This window comes from Eriocheir sinensis, unplaced genomic scaffold (genome assembly GCF_024679095.1).
Source record: "Eriocheir sinensis breed Jianghai 21 unplaced genomic scaffold, ASM2467909v1 Scaffold151, whole genome shotgun sequence".
In the NCBI taxonomy this organism is placed as follows: Eukaryota; Metazoa; Arthropoda; class Malacostraca; order Decapoda; family Varunidae; genus Eriocheir; species Eriocheir sinensis.
In genome coordinates this window covers 14,020-29,928 of record NW_026110862.1, presented here as the reverse complement: position 1 = coordinate 29,928, position 15,909 = coordinate 14,020, and the positions used below count along the sequence as shown (strand labels likewise).

The 15,909-nt window shown below is 40.9% G+C and overlaps 1 protein-coding gene across 1 annotated transcript; it reads right to left on the bottom strand.

Annotated features, from left to right (window-relative positions):
* Window positions 1-8,461: 8,461 nt before the first annotated feature.
* LOC126990257 (piggyBac transposable element-derived protein 4-like) lies at window positions 8,462-9,704 on the bottom strand. Its single transcript, XM_050848807.1, has one exon. It carries the CDS (start codon window positions 9,626-9,628, stop codon window positions 8,462-8,464), a length of 1,167 nt encoding a protein of 388 aa, XP_050704764.1. The 5' UTR covers window positions 9,629-9,704.
* Between the last annotated feature and the right edge of the window lie 6,205 nt (window positions 9,705-15,909).

The window sequence follows — 15,909 nt, the reverse complement described above, 5'->3', positions numbered from 1 at the left end:
CAGTCTAGGTGCCGATATGACCACAGGATAAAGTGCACCTACTGTCACAATTACGGACATAAAGTAGACTGTGCCATCATCACAGTGCGTAGTCCCTAGGCGAGGAAGACACTGCCGCAGAGCATGCTAAGCAAAAGGACAGTCTTGTAATCGAACATATAAATGCAAGATCTCTCTTTGCCAATATCGCAGAGTTACGACTCGTAATAGTAAGTAGAAACATTGACATATTATGTGTTAGCGAATCTTGGCTCCTCCCTCACGCCCCGGACGACTACATTTACATCCCGGGCTACAATGTGTATAGGTGTGACAAGGACTATGGAGGAGGCGTGAGCGTGTACGTGAAGGACTGTCTCGCCACGAATGTGATCACTAGTAACGCGGACAGGCCCAGTGGAGTGGAGGACGTGTGGCTCAGTATCCAGTGCAGAAAACTACCTTGTTATTGTAGGATGTGTGTACCGACACCCTAAAGCACCCCAAGACACCTCCGACTACATAAACAACACCTTACGGGGCATGTATTTGAAAAATAAGTGTCTGTACATGCTAGGTGACCTCAATGATGACCTATTAGTGACAGGCAATAAGCTCAGTACAATAATTAGCATGAACAAACTCCACCAAATTGTTGACAAGCCTACTCGTATAACCTCACAGTCAGCAACCCTCCTGGATGTCATAGTGACCATGCATTAACGCAACACCGTGCTACATGCGGACGTAACGCCAAGTATTATTGCCAACCACTACCTTATAACCGCAACGATCGACATTAATGAGCCAAAACGTGTGGCAACATTGAAGAGCTTCCGTCACATGGGTGCATACAGTAAAGACGTGCTCTGCAATGCCATGTTAGGTCACACATCAGAACTTAATAACATCTATCATACAGACGCCATTGACATTCAACTCAACATACTGATGACAGTCTTCACTCGCTGCCTCGATGAATGCGCCCCCATTATCAGTACTAAAATAAACAAGCCGTTCGCCCCGTGGATAAACACTGACATTCGGTCAGCCATGACTGCTCGCAACGCCCTTCAGGCGCGACTTAAATGTAACATACTCAAATACAGAGCTTCAGGAGTAATACAGGCAAGAACGCAATCGAGTAAAGGCTCTAATACAAAACGCTCAGCGAGACTACTATACAAAAGTTTGAAAACTGTAAAGGCAATATATCTGCAACCTGGCGTGTAATAAGAAACATCGTGCCCAGTAAAAAGAGCATCAATAATAGCTTTGGACATGACAATGACCTCGAAAAGGTTGAAAAACTAAATGAACATTTTGCTTCTGTTGGGAAGCAAACGTACGAGAGAACGCGGGGCCGTCTAAGACATGTCAATTCGGATCAAGAGGCATCACACCATAACGCAGTTCACGAACATCTTTTCCGACCTGAGCCGGTCGACACGAACACAGTAACTCTAACTATAAAACACCTCAAAAACACCAACTCCGTGAGCTCAGACGGTATATCACTCCGCCACATAAAAGACTCCCTTCACCATTTACTACCTAACAACAATAATAAACACCTCAGTTGCAACAGGAAAATTTCCCTCTGCATGGAAACACGCTACGATCACTCCCATCTTTAAAAGCGGTGACCGCAATGACATAAACAATTATCGTCCTATCTCGCTGTTGCCAATCCTATCAAAAGTCTTAGAAAAAATCGTCGCCCAACAGCTGACTGTCTTTCTCCACAGTGAACAAATTCTCTCTGTAAGTCAATACGGTTTCAGGCCCAAGCTCTCTACAGAAACAGCCCTAACCACCGTTACTAATGAGCTGTACTCTAACTGTCACTAGTCACGCTCCTAGACCTCTCCAAAGCCTTCTACAGCGTACATCATAATACACTTCTTGAAAAGCTCGCCAAAGCACAAGAAGACACCTTCTTGTTCAGCCATTATCTGAATGACAGAAGCCAAGTGGTAAAAATCAATAACACAATAGAAAAAACAGCAACTAATAATTTCGGAGTCCCTCAAGGATCAGCGTTGGGCCCAATCCCCTTTAATATTTACGTCAATGACCTCCGGGAAGCGATCACAGACTGTGAGGTTATACAGTACGCTGACGGCACACAACTGGTGCACACCGGCTCTGCAGACGCTCTTCCAGACCTTCCAGACCTCAAGGCTTACTTTAATGCTAACGGCTTAATGTTAAACTCAAATAAAACACAGTGTATATTCATTGGCACCTGACCTATCATCAGAAAAATACCTTCAGACACTAAACTTACCTTTGATAATATTTCCATTACTCCCAACACACAAGTAAAGAACCTTGGTGTCACGATAGACTGTCACATGAACTTTGATGTGCACATCCACGAAATGTATAAGAAAGTCATGGGCCATTTACTGTTCTTAAGCATAGTCAAGAATAAATTTGAAAGTGAGACCAGGAAAACAGTGGTAGAGTCCATCGCCCGCAGTGCTGTGAACTACTGCCTCCCGGTGTACGGCACCACCAACGGCACGCTGCTACGCCGAGTTCAGCAACTACAAAACTTCCCTGCTAAGATATGTGCCGGTGGAGCAAGGCGATCTGACCACGCTACTCCCTTCGTGGCTCAAAACGGACAATAAGTTTTTTTTTTTTTTTTTTTATGTCGCCGTCCATGTGTATAAGATACAAAACAAAATGTTTCCCGAGTGGTACATGCACCTCCCCACACACAACGAAGTCACACGCCACAACTGCACAACACGACACCAACACAGACCACACGTAACTCTCACCCGCACAGACACCGGCGGGCGCTCCCTCACCGTCTTGGGCCCCAGAGTGTGGAACGCCCAGCCCCCACACGTCACAGACTAGCACACTGTCCGGCTTCAAAAAAACGTTTGAAGGACTTCCTCATTAACGATGGTGTAACACATTTATAAGCCAAGTCGGTCCTTAAGGCTACACTCAGATACAAGTTTCTTGATATTCTAGATTAGCTCTCTGTTAGTCTCCCAGTCTTTTTACCTCTCGTATTTTTCGTATATTATTAGTTTTCCATCGATACCTGTATATCTAGTTTGATACCTATATTTTTAGTTTTCTATACCAATGTTTCTAGTGAATGTATATCTTATGTTCTATATGTACAGAATAGCCATTTTTATGGAAATTAAAGGATTCTGATTTGGTATGGTTCCCCTTTATCTCCAGTATTAAGTAACTTATATGTGGAATATTTTGAAACTGAGCTTTTGCCAAGCATTTCACCTCCACTATTAATTTGGTTTCGTTACGTCGATGACATTTTCTTGTTCTGGCCTTCAACCCAAAATAATTTTGACGAATCCTTTGCCCAATTAAACACCCTCGCCCTTTCCATAAAATCAAAGTTGAATGGAAAGTAAATGACAGGCTTCCATTCCTAGATATTTTCATAAAAAAAAAAAAAACTAATAACACACTCAGCTTCACGGGATATTAAAAACCTACAAACTGCAACTTATTCATACATTATTTCTCCAGTCATCACCGCTCCATAAAATTGTCTGTCATTTCCTCAATGTTTCTCAGACCCTCAAGCATTTGTAGCTCACAGCACTTGCCGGAAGAAAATAATAATATATGGAGGATCTTCCGTAACCTAAAACATCCAGATTGTCTTATAAAACAAGCATACTTAAAAGCAAGAAAATCATATTTTGTGCCCAGAGCTCCCTCCCATAGGAAAAACATTTTCTGTCCTTACCATATGTAGCTGAACTGCAAAACATTAAACCAGCGTGTCACAAACTTGGGCTTGATATAGCATGTAAATGTATACATTCAAAACCATGTTAGTCAAGAACAAAAGTATTGTGTCATCTGCAGCTGGTGTTTATAAAATCCCTTGTGAAGATAGTGAACTAGTTTATATTGGCGAAACAAGTAGAGATCTCAACACACGCATCAAAGAACACAAGTATGCTGTTAGAACAGGTAACGATAATAATGATATTCTTAAACATATGGAAAATAACAAATCATATGATTTCCTGGGAAAGTAGCAGCCATATGTTGTATAAATGTAACGATTACAAAAGACGTAAGGTTATTGAGGCAATGTGTATAAAGAAACATTACACTTTTAATTTGTGGGACGGTAATTTCAAGCTAGATCCGGTAATGAGGTCACTGGTGGAGAAGTTTCTTCCCACCCCCCTTAATCCCTCCATCTGTCAGTGGCAGCGTTGGGGCGGGGAGGTGACCTTACTTCCCTCTGTTTGACCTGACGAGTAAAGGTCTGCCCACCCCTCCCTGTCCTGCCCTTTCCATATTTACCCGTTCCTTTTTGTATACAAGAACTGTTAATCATTATACCTACTTCTGTCCTTCCTTCACACCACTGAATATGGTTGCAGTGTCCACCGAAACTGTTTGGTAAAAATATACCTTTATCGTCTGCCAGTGTGCACGGGTTTTATTTACGCAGACTGTTGACATTTCTATTGGTAGTTTCATGAGCCTGGTGGTAGTTTAACAAAGCTTCTGTGCCGTGAAGGTGAAAAAACACTCACGAGAACCCGACCAATCTCCTTTTCGGCCATGAGAAAGAGTTGATGTTTGAGGTGGAAGCGTCTGCGAACACCGACCAATTATACCAATTATATTGGGTAGGCGGTGGCCGAAGTGATAGCGTACTGGACCCACATTCGCCGCGTGATGGACGACGCGGGTTCGAATCCTCACGCTACCACTCGGATTTTTCAGTCACCGCCGAGTGGCTTAAAACTACCCACATGCTGTCCTGAAGACCACCCATCAACCCGGACTCTAGAGGAAGCCGTCCAAGCGAATCAAGAACGAGTTCCGGGGGGCAGCATGAGCCAATGCAAGATGGCGCCACTATAAACACTCGGCTGCGCCAGAACGGGCTGGGCCGACCATCAGGCCCCACCTGGAAGAAGCCTTGGGCCGACCATCAGGCCCCACCGGGAAGATGCCTACCGGCGCAATAGGCAACAACGTTAAAAAAAAAAAAAAAAAAAAAGATACAGAAGAAAAAAATAACACGTTTTATATTTTTCTCAAGATACGAAGATGCAAAATGTAACCTGGTAAAGTCACACACACACACACACACACACACACACACACACACACACACACACACACACAGACTGCAATGGTCATGCCTAATTTCACTACCTCTGTACGACGTTGTGGGAAGGCAAGTGTAGTAAGTAAGAGCTGAGCGGACGTAGATTGGCTGCTGTTTGTGTCCTAGATGGTGTCATGTGAAATGTGTCCACATGTCTGGAATTGAGCAGGAGAATATCCCGAAAATTAATTGGGTTTGCAACCCATGCCTTCATAAAGCATCTCTGGCTACCAAAATTGTGGAGAAATTGGATGAATTCAAGCAAGAATTATCTAAGGAAATATCAGGGTAAAGGAAGAAGTTGAGTCTCACGCTATGAGTGTGAAAGAAGAGCTTGGGGAGGTTGCTGAGGTGTTGCAGCGCGCTAATTTATGCAGAGTCAGCGGGTACAAGCTGGCCTGATGTTACCAAACGCAGGAGGAATGTTCAGGAAAATCTACTTGTTGTTAAGGCCTCTGAGCAAGATAAAAAGGCTACTGAGTTAAAAAGTGAAGTCTCCCAGGCATTACAAGGCATTCAGATTACTTATTCAAGATTCACTCATGGAGGTAATATTATAATGAACTTTGATGATGAGAACATGACGAATGAGGCAGCCCCAAAATTGGAGTCTATTGAGCAAATTAGTACCAAGAGTGTTGGTAATATGTAACCAAAGACCATGATATGCAATGTGCATAAAGAGGAGACCAAGGAAAAAAATAAAGGAGATCATCTTAGACCGCAATGAGTTCTTACACAGAATTAAGGGTGTTGAGAATTAGATTGAGCTGATTTTCAGTAAACCTGCAGCTGGCGGCACGATGCACTACATATTGAGGTGTGACCCAACTGTGAGAGAGCTGATTCACAGGAATCATGACAAGTTAAAATTAGAATGGAGAATATACACAGTGAGAGACGATGCCATGCAATTATATGTTATCACTGTCAGAGATATGGCCATCTTGAGGCCAACTGCACTGCTTAGAGAAATGGGGAAGCCCAAAAATGTTTCAAATGCTCTGGCGATCATAAATCGAAGGACTGCTCCATGGCTGAGAAGAAATGAATAAATTGTGTGAGGTACAAGAAGCCTGAAATCAACCACTCAGCGACTGATCAGTGTTGTGTAGTTCTCCAGACTGAAATTGAGAGAATTCGTAACATAACTGATCATGGCTATTAATCAGTGTTTGTACTCACAGATAAATTGTGTGTGATGAATGTTCAATGTGTTGGGAATAATCGTTGGATATCTGTGATACTATAACGATAATATCAGACATGAAAACGGAACAAATGTATAATTGTGATATTATTCGTGAAAGCAATTAAGACGTTCACTCACTCACTACGACGTTTGAGAATAAGTGCATCGAAGATTATTGTTGAGGCTAACATTGCAATTGTTGACGGCCCTCGAAAGCGCTGCATCAGCGGCGGAGCAGGGCCTGTAACCTCATCAACGGTAAACGGTTAACAAAGAGAGGTGCAGGGTGGCTTACGTCCTCACCACTCCCAGAGTCTTACTAAGGCCCCGTTCACACTGTGCCGTCTCTGTGCCACGACAACCCAGCGACTCTGGGTAGACGAGGTCTTGGGTGTGAAATGTTGATGTGAAAGGGTCGCACATGGTCAGAAAGAGGTCTAGAAACGGTCGCCGGATGTTGATTCAGTACAGTGTGAGGGGGACCTAAAAGTCGCTGGGTTGTCGTGGCCCAGAGTCGGCACAGTGTGAACGGGGCCTAAAGAAAACGTTGGGGCGCCACAGAAGACTTCGCAACCAGCTTCCTCTATTCCTCTTGGTTCTCAGACTCTCTTAAGGGGCTATTACACTGGGCAAATTTTCCGTGGATCTTCAGTCAAACCACGATTTCCGCTAGCTTGGTTCTCCGCTAGCTTGGTTCTCCGCTAGCCTGGTTCTCCGCTAGCCTGGTTCTCATTTGTTTCTTGTTCTTGCTGATGATGATGATGGTGAGTAATACCGTCGTCCTTCAGTGAAATCTACCGTAGCTTTGGAAAATCGTGGACACGTCAGAAAACCACGGAAATATGAGAACCACGCCAGCGAAAATCGTAGTTTGACTGAAGATCCACGGAAAATTTGCCCACTGTAATAGCCCCTTTAGGCAGCTGCTGGGTGCAAGGCCGATCCATGCACTCATGTTGTCCTCCCATCACTTTCTCTGTCTTCCTCTCCTTCTGCCTCCTCGCACTGTTCCTTGTAGAATGGCTTTGGGTAAGTCCTGTTGATCTGGATACATGCCCATACCATCTCATTTTCATTCTCCGTCTGGTCCAGTGGCTTGCATCACCACACAAAAACGCTCCTCCCGGCAGAAAGTATCATAAGGTTCCAGAAAGTATGTCCATGTGACGCTTCCTGGATTTATTATGCTCTCTGTTTCTATTTCTGCTCAAAGGGCCAATGGGACGGAGATGAGCACCGAGGTCACGCGCAGGTATAGTCTATGTCCTCAATTTTATCTTATAGCTTTGTGATGTGCTTTGGTTTTGGATTTTTTTTTTTTTATTTTTTTTAAGAAGGCGTGTTCCCCCTCCGTTTCCCAGATATGTTTCAGTTTGTTAAATTTTATTCTTTTTTTTTTTCAGTTTTGTCGTTTCATTTTTTATTGATGTTTTTTTTTTTCTTATGATTTTTGTTTGTTAACTTTTATGATTTACAGTGTTATGGTGATCAGGTTTTGTAGTTTCTGATGCGGCTTCATGGTTCAGATTATCGTTTTGTCCAATTTTTGATCGGGGAATGATATGACTTGGAAGTCGATCCCTAAATCGCGGTTAACCGCGTATTGGGCCACCGGTGTACCGAGCAGATGTTTCACTTGTTGCGTATTGGTACATATGTGGCCCGAAACACACTTTCTGTAAACCTTTGCAAAAAGGGGTATAAAAACAATTTGTATGTAAATTTGTATTTATTATAATTGCAGATGCCTTGTAATGGTACCAGGTAATAAATTAAAAATGATGAGGTAATAAGTATAAATGCAAAATTAAAAGAAAACAGACTTGAAAAATAAATAAAGTTTTGTGACATTTTACTTTCAAATTATAAGATCCAATGTGCCTTTTATGGCAAGTAATGTTAAAAAGTAAATTTTATTAAGATTTATAATTAAAGAAAAATTGTCCCCTCATAACAATATGAAAAATAATGTTCCTGAACTCTACTCATTCCTTGGAATATCCAAATGTTTAACTCTACATTTTACTGGTGTAAAGAAAATTCCACGTAGCAAAAAAGTAAGGAAAATATATGATTTCATAACAGAAAAGATTATGTTTGGAATAAATAGATTATCCTAATGTTTGATTTTTCAGTGTGTGTTTTACATATTATGCATCATGTTTTTCATTGAAACAAGGAATGCAAAGGTGTGGCTGGCCATCACATTCATTACAAAAGGTTGACACTCTCCTAGCCTTGTTTGTGGCCACCTTGTATCCCTCACTCTGTGATATCTTTTCATAGCATCCTCTGCATCGCTTCCTTGTGTTCTTCTTTTGTCCATCTGCTTCCTGAAGAGTGTGCTCTTTTCTTGCACCCGATATATCAGAAGTCCTCTTCCCTGATCTTGTAATTTCTTCATGAATGTTTTTAGTGAGAGACAGAACTACAGACTCTGTGAAGGCTCTCACACCTACTTGTTTTGCTGAACAATATTTAATGAATAGAATTTGAGCATTTGTTACTGAAATCCCAGCAATCATTTCCAGAGCCAGCTTCCTGTACCACTTCCGTGATTTTCGTAGTGGCGAGTAATAGGAACTGAGTTGATCAGCAACATCAACACCTTTTTTTGCCTTATTGTACTCAATGACACTTTCAGGTTTTATAATCTCTTCTCCTTTTCTGTTCTTCTTTCCACTTGGAAGTAAGCCATTACCATGCTCAGGCACTGTTGATAGTGTCAAGACATCTCTCTTATCTTTCCATTTGTATAACTTTACTCCTTGTCTGTTTTCAGCTGCCTTCATTTCTCCCTTCTTCAACTTTGCTTTCACTACTTCTTTGCACAAATATTTCCTACCTGGCCTAACAGTTCCACAAATGTAAGTTTTCTTGACCAACAAGTACTCTGCCAGGATGACTGAGGTGTAATAATTATCACTGTAAATAGTGCATCCTTTACCTAACATTTCATTACATAAGTTTACCACACGTGATTCTGTTGAATTTAGGCCAGCAGTATTATCACCCTTCCCTACATGAACCTCCAAATTCCATGTATATCCTTCAGGTGTGCAAGCTTTGTACACCTTCATTCCATATTTGTGAGCTTTACCTGGTATGTACTGTTTGATGCCTAATCTCCCTCTGAATGGCACCATGCTTTCATCAACAACAAGTTTGGAGCCAGGTTTGTACACAGACTGAAAATTATTAACCAGTAAGTCAATCAGTGGTCTGACCTTGTACAATTTATCTTGAGAATTTAGATGAGCTGTGTTGTCTACAAAATGCAGACATCTATAGAGAATTTCAAATCTTTCCCTTGACATCAGCTTTGGTACAAAGGGGTCATCATATAAGGTACTTTTAGACCAGTAGAGTTGAATTTCTGGCTTTACAACTAATCCCATGTAAATCAAAATTCCATATAATATCTTCATTTCTTCTCTGTCAGTAGGTTTCACGACACTAATCTTGACCTACGTGTTACTCTTGCAGCATCAATTTCTTGTTGTGCATACCTATTAGTTTCAAGAACAATCATATCAATGATGGTATCAGATACAAAGAGAGCATATAGATCTATAGGCAGCACCTCAGTTTCATCATCTGCATTATTTACAGTGACACTCATTTCTTCCTTCCCAGTAAAGGCATGCATGCGTTGTTTTGAAGATACAGGTAACCATTCAGGTCGAGTGTTGTTTCCATTTCTTCCTGATGAATCATTTCCATCTGGCGTTTCATCTTGTTCATCCTGATCTTCACCTGTTTCGGACTCCTCACTTTCATCAGAGAGATCATCACCTGGGTCATCTGAACTGACTGAGAAATCTGAATCATCTGAATCTTCAGATGAGGTATCTGGTCGTCCTCCATAAAATAAATCTGCATTCATGTCTGTTGAAAAGAAGAAGGAAAAGCATTAATAGTTTTATGTATAGCTGATCAATATGTAGTATATTGTATCGATTCTAACTCATACAGGCATCATAAAAACTACAGCAAAAAGCGGAACAAGAAAATAATTATCATCAGTGCATCATGAACTGGAATATGTGCCTGGTACACTGATGTACCAATACGCAAGAGAGAAAAAACAATATTAGTGGTCTGCGATTCGGTACATATATGTACCATGGATTTTAACGCTCCATACAGCAGACAAAGCTCTCAGGAAGACACGTACCTCCTCTCTCTGCGAAAGTCCAACCAAGGAGACTATAGAACAGGAGAGGGGGCCTCTATGGGAGACCGTGGGCGGGTGTTGGTGTATGTCGGTTGCAACAGATGGCGCAGGAGCAGCTTTGTTTACATTCAGGCGCCTCCCCCCCTCCAGACCCACCCCCAACCCCTAGAACCAATCAGCAGTGTTGCTACATGGGATCAAGCAGCAAATGTTGCTACTTTTTTTCTTCAGTCTGGTTATTTCCCATTTTAAATAAAAAAAAAATAAAGGTAGATAAATATTAAAATGAACAGTAGGAACTATATATACTGTATATATTTACTAGGTAGATATAGCCTGACTGCATGTCATGAGTATTGCTATTATTGTTATATTATTATACCACAATTATATTACTTTCTCTGCATGTGTGGTTAGATGTGTTTTATGTGTTTAACCTTTCTGTATACATACTGGAATGAACCAAGGAATTGTAGCCCTACTGCCGTTCTTTAAAACTATGTGATCATGTTTTTTCTTCCAAACTCATTGTTTTAGCACGCACGCTGACTTCCATCAGTAATGATGATATATATACATTGAGTCATTGGTTTGTAGGGGGAAAGAGTGGGTGAATATAATTATCTCGGTCTAACTTATACTATTTATTATACCGCTATTCGCAGAAATATCTTTCTCTGCTCCGATTGCAACGCTGCCTCGTTCAAAAATCATAACACCGCCGCGGCCGCCACGTTTACCAGCCGGAGCCTCAAATCATGTCCCTTTGTGGTGAAAAAGAGGACACAGCCTGGTGTGAAGCTACATTTATTACGGAAGGATGCCACCCGGGGTAAGTGATATATATATAAATAATGATAATGTGGAAATTCTAATCATTTTCACGCTGACAGCTGTTCTGAACTTGCTAACTGCATGCCTCCCCTCCTCCCGCGGCAAGAGGCCGAATGGCCTACACACGACAGCTCCAGATTCCACCCCATTACCACCTGTCAGCCTCGTCCATGTAGCTATCCAGTCTACTCTTAAAACAAGCTATCGTCCCTGCACTCACTATGTGATTGCGGAATCTATTCCATTCCCCCACCACCCTATTATTAAACCAATGCCTGCCCATTTCCCTCCTAAATCTATACTTTTCTAATTTAAGTCAATTACTGCATGTTCTATCTTGCCAAACATCTTATGCAAAAGTTAATCAGCATATCTCCACTCTTTCATCCCTTACACTGATAAACTGGAACAGCCTTCCATTGTCCGCATTTCCTCCTGCCTATAATTTGACCTTCAAGAAGAGTGTATCAAGACTCTACTTTTGTCTGTTTGGGAGTGGTGAGTAGTGGGGCTTTTTTTTTCTAGTACGCTTTGTTGCTCTTGAGCTGTCTCCTTTGTTTAAAGAAAATAATAGTTAAATAAATGGAAGTTGGCCGCCAATGCTTCCAACACATTTTGGTGCCATATCTACAAGTGGCTGGTGACTGTAAGTATCTCAGCAACCTGCATGCATCTATGCCATTCCTTTCATGGTGCATGGAGCAAGCTTCACATAACACTCAGACAGAGACAGTTTAATTATGGTTACATATCAGACTCAGTTTATTGCTCAGTCTATTAGGTGCAGTGCTGTTAATATTGTTGGTGGTAGTATTAGTACAATTAATGTATTTATTTTAATTAATTTATCAATATTTATTTATTATATTCTTAGTGTTTGAAAATTCCAATACTAGCATTAAAATAAACAAAAATATCAGAAATATATTTATACTCATTAATTATTATTGCTTTTCTTATTATTACTTCCTTCAATGTCCTGGCACTTTGACATCTAGTGTTTTTCTGTCTAGCAGCCAAAATTGTGGTCTTTCTGAATGTGTATGTCCTAAGTCTTCATTGGTGTATCTAGCTATATAACAAAAATCTGCATCTCTCTCTCTTCTCACCCAGTTATCCCCGTACATCCTTTCAGTATCCAAAGAATTTCAATTTACATCTTGTAATCACTCAACTAATGCAGTGCAATCCTCATCTCTGTATTTTACCGTGTGGACATACTCTTTCCTTCCATGTTCCACTGTCGTATGTTATTCCACATCTAACACAACCACATCCCAACAGAGCCGAACACGTCCGATATCATCCACGAGAATGTGGCAGCTGAAGGGGGAGAGGCCAAGAAAGAGGCCAAGGGTGAAGATATTTAGCCACCCCCCCTGAAGTACATGGCATCATTCAACCCTCTTGGTGAGCTGCAGGAATGTGCTTCCCATTGCAGTGCACCAGCTCCATGTACTGATTTTGGTATGAATACTTCATCTAGTGTTTGTTGATTGTTGTGATATTAATCTAATTATGACTTCACAAAATAGACTGTGCAAGTCACTTAACACATGCCCTGCTCAACATCACTTTTAAGTTGTAGAATTCCTTCATATGGATGCTGATTTATGTATCCTGAAATGATTGGATATTGATTGTCTTAACATTTTTTTTTTGTCCATGATCACTGAACCATGTTACGGTATGTCTTTGGGTGTAGATCCAGGAAATGAGTTTTTGGGAGGACGTCAGACTTTTTGCGGGTGGAAGGAACATTAGCATTACCGATTAGCCATTCTAGGCAGTCCTGGTCTTGAAAAACTGGTGAAGTGACCTAAATCAATGGGTATAACGGCCTGGACTTTGTGCCAAAGCACTGCTTTAGCCGCAGCGCGCTTTTGAGCTAGTTTTCCTGTATCACTCAGGAACATTGGGGGGGCCTGTGCCCCCCTTTGGATCCACCAATGGAGCTATGTCTTATAATATATCTATCCTTTACAGTCTGATGGTGCATCCTTCTAGGTTGTCAAGTTTTAGTAGCTACTCATGAGAAGTATTCCTTATAATGATCATTGATTTCCAGATGGTTTGCACTAAAAAAAGTGTTGTGTAACCTGCCGCAAATAATAATCAGCTGTAGTCAACCCTTGCTTTAAAGAACCAATATGGAGGAAGGGGGTGATGTTATCTCCAAAAATCTTTTACATCTGAAGTATCCAACCTTTTTGTGTATAATAAACTTTGTTTGTTACATGAACTTAAAAGTTCACAATTTCCATACATGATTCTTTTTTCCTTGTATTTGATGATTAATCCTGACATGTATTTCCATTATCAGTAGGTAATATATAGTAACAAGACAATAATACACATTATAACAATGTATATATTAAAGCCCAATGAGTGCACGAGATCATTTACCTCATCAGTGACGCCAAGTCCAGGAGTCCTTCCCTAAATTCTTTGCCCAAATTTGTGACACCAAGTATAATAACTAGTTTTAGTGACCATTTGCATCCGTTTTTCACTTTGATTAAAAACTTGCCTCTCAACAGGTGTGAACTTGATGGGGTTGGAGGAAACTTGACTCGGCCATCAAGCTCACCACAATATAGTAAGGAACCTCTTGTTCTCAGTGATAATTTATCCTCTTTAGTTACTATTCCGTGTTGCTTTAATCACAACTAATGCGTTGGAAACATTACAGCTTAATAACATACTTCACATCTCTGCATACAAATTGAGTTCAATATTCAACTGTTACACCAGTAGGCTTCATATCTCAAGAAAAAAAGTATGTAAAAAGGTTGAAATTTTGAATGATATATTTAAACTCTTTATTATGTTTCTATGGGTGTAGTACCGTTACGATTAGTCGAGTGATCAGCATATGGGTCTTATGTTTTTGATAGCATAGGTTCAAATTTTGCCATAGGCTGGCATTTGATAGTAACAGTAGTGTCCACAGATACCTACCTGTTTCTTGTTTATCCTGTTCCACTTTAAACCATGACTGGCCAATCTTTGAAGAGGTAGCATAAACTTGAAGTGCCACTAACAAACCTTTGTCCATTCTTCTGATGTGATTTTTTTTTTTTTTTTTTTTTCCCCACCTGCCTATAGCGCCGGTAGGTTTTCTTCAGGCGCCTGGCGGTCGGCCCAGGCCCGTCATGATGCAGGCTTTTTTTTTATAGTGGTGCCATTTAGTATTGGCTCATGCTGCTGCCCAGAACTCATTCTTGATTCACTTGGATGGTTTAGCAGGGCTTAGGTATGACTAACATTGCAGAAACAGAGAATTTTTATATTTTTAGTGTGGCAACACATTGACAAATGTTTTAGTATGGGCTGAACATCAAAGATATATATGGTAAATGGGTGCTTGTAGATCTTGACATTATATCTGTCAAGAGTCTCCAGTTGTATCCTCTCCCCCATCTCTCCTGAAAATATTACTCTTGTCAGGCAATCTAAGTGAAGCCTTCCATCGATGCTGGCGTGCAGACATAATGTCAATGCTTAGATTCACTGTCCTTATAGCACTGAAAATAATGCAATTACATGCACATATTTTATTATTTAGAATTGTGATTAATTGTGATTAAATATTTTTTCATGTATTTTCAGACATGAAAAGTGAAAATTGCTGCACACCAACAGTCTGTCGTCTGCACCGGGAGGCAAGGCAGCTCAAAGCCCAGGCTGTTACAAATCCTGGGCAGTTTTTGCCCAGAGCCAGCAACTTTTTAGATCCAATAGGGATGGATTTTTTATGAGGTCAGGTTCAACATGCTGCAAGATGCCAAGATCTAAGCCTAGTAGGAGATATGGGTTACAAGAGAGGAGGTTTGCTCTGGCCTTATACTATCAAAGTCCAAATGCTAATAGATTTCTGAGCACAGTATTTCACTTGCCTTCAGTTTCAACACTTCAATCATGACTCAGGGGTATTTCAGTACACGTTGGCTGGAGCAAACAGACTCTGACAGCCCTGCAGCAAAGAGCACAGGCTTTGTCAAAAGAAGAGAAACTTCGTGGGATTTGCCATTATTTAGTATTACTCTTGTTATGCCAAGAATTTTTTTCCATATAGTACTTTGCCAAATATTGCAAGTAATGCACCATTGTTGGGCTTGCTTGTTATAAGTCATATCTTGTTCAATTAACAAGCTTTGGGTGTCTGCCACTTTCCAGTTGTAATGCAAGGAATCATTTATCTTCCCTGCTAGATATCACACGTAATGCACCATTGTTGGTTTTGCCTGTTATAAATCAGATCTTGTTCAGTTAACAAGCTTTAGGTGTCTGCCACTTTCCAATTGTAATGCAAGGAATCCCCTGCCAGATATCGCATGTAATGCACCATTGTTGGTTTTGCCTATTATAAATCAGATCTTGTTCAGTTCACAAGCTTTGAATATCTGCCATTGTTTATTTCAGGTGTAATGCTTGGAAGCATTTGTTCTCTCCCCTACCCAACAGTGTGCAATGGTTTATTGTGGATTTTGCCTGTTATATTTAATCTTGTTCAGGTAGCAAGCTTTTGGTGTCTGCCTTACCTAATATGTCCTGCAGTGACACTTGGCTTGGTTTCATAATGTG

Bases quoted from the DNA above. Each gene is read 5' to 3' on its own strand.
- LOC126990257 (XM_050848807.1), bottom strand. From the start codon at position 9,628: ATGTCAAGGGAAAGATTTGAAATTCTCTATAGATGTCTGCATTTTGTA.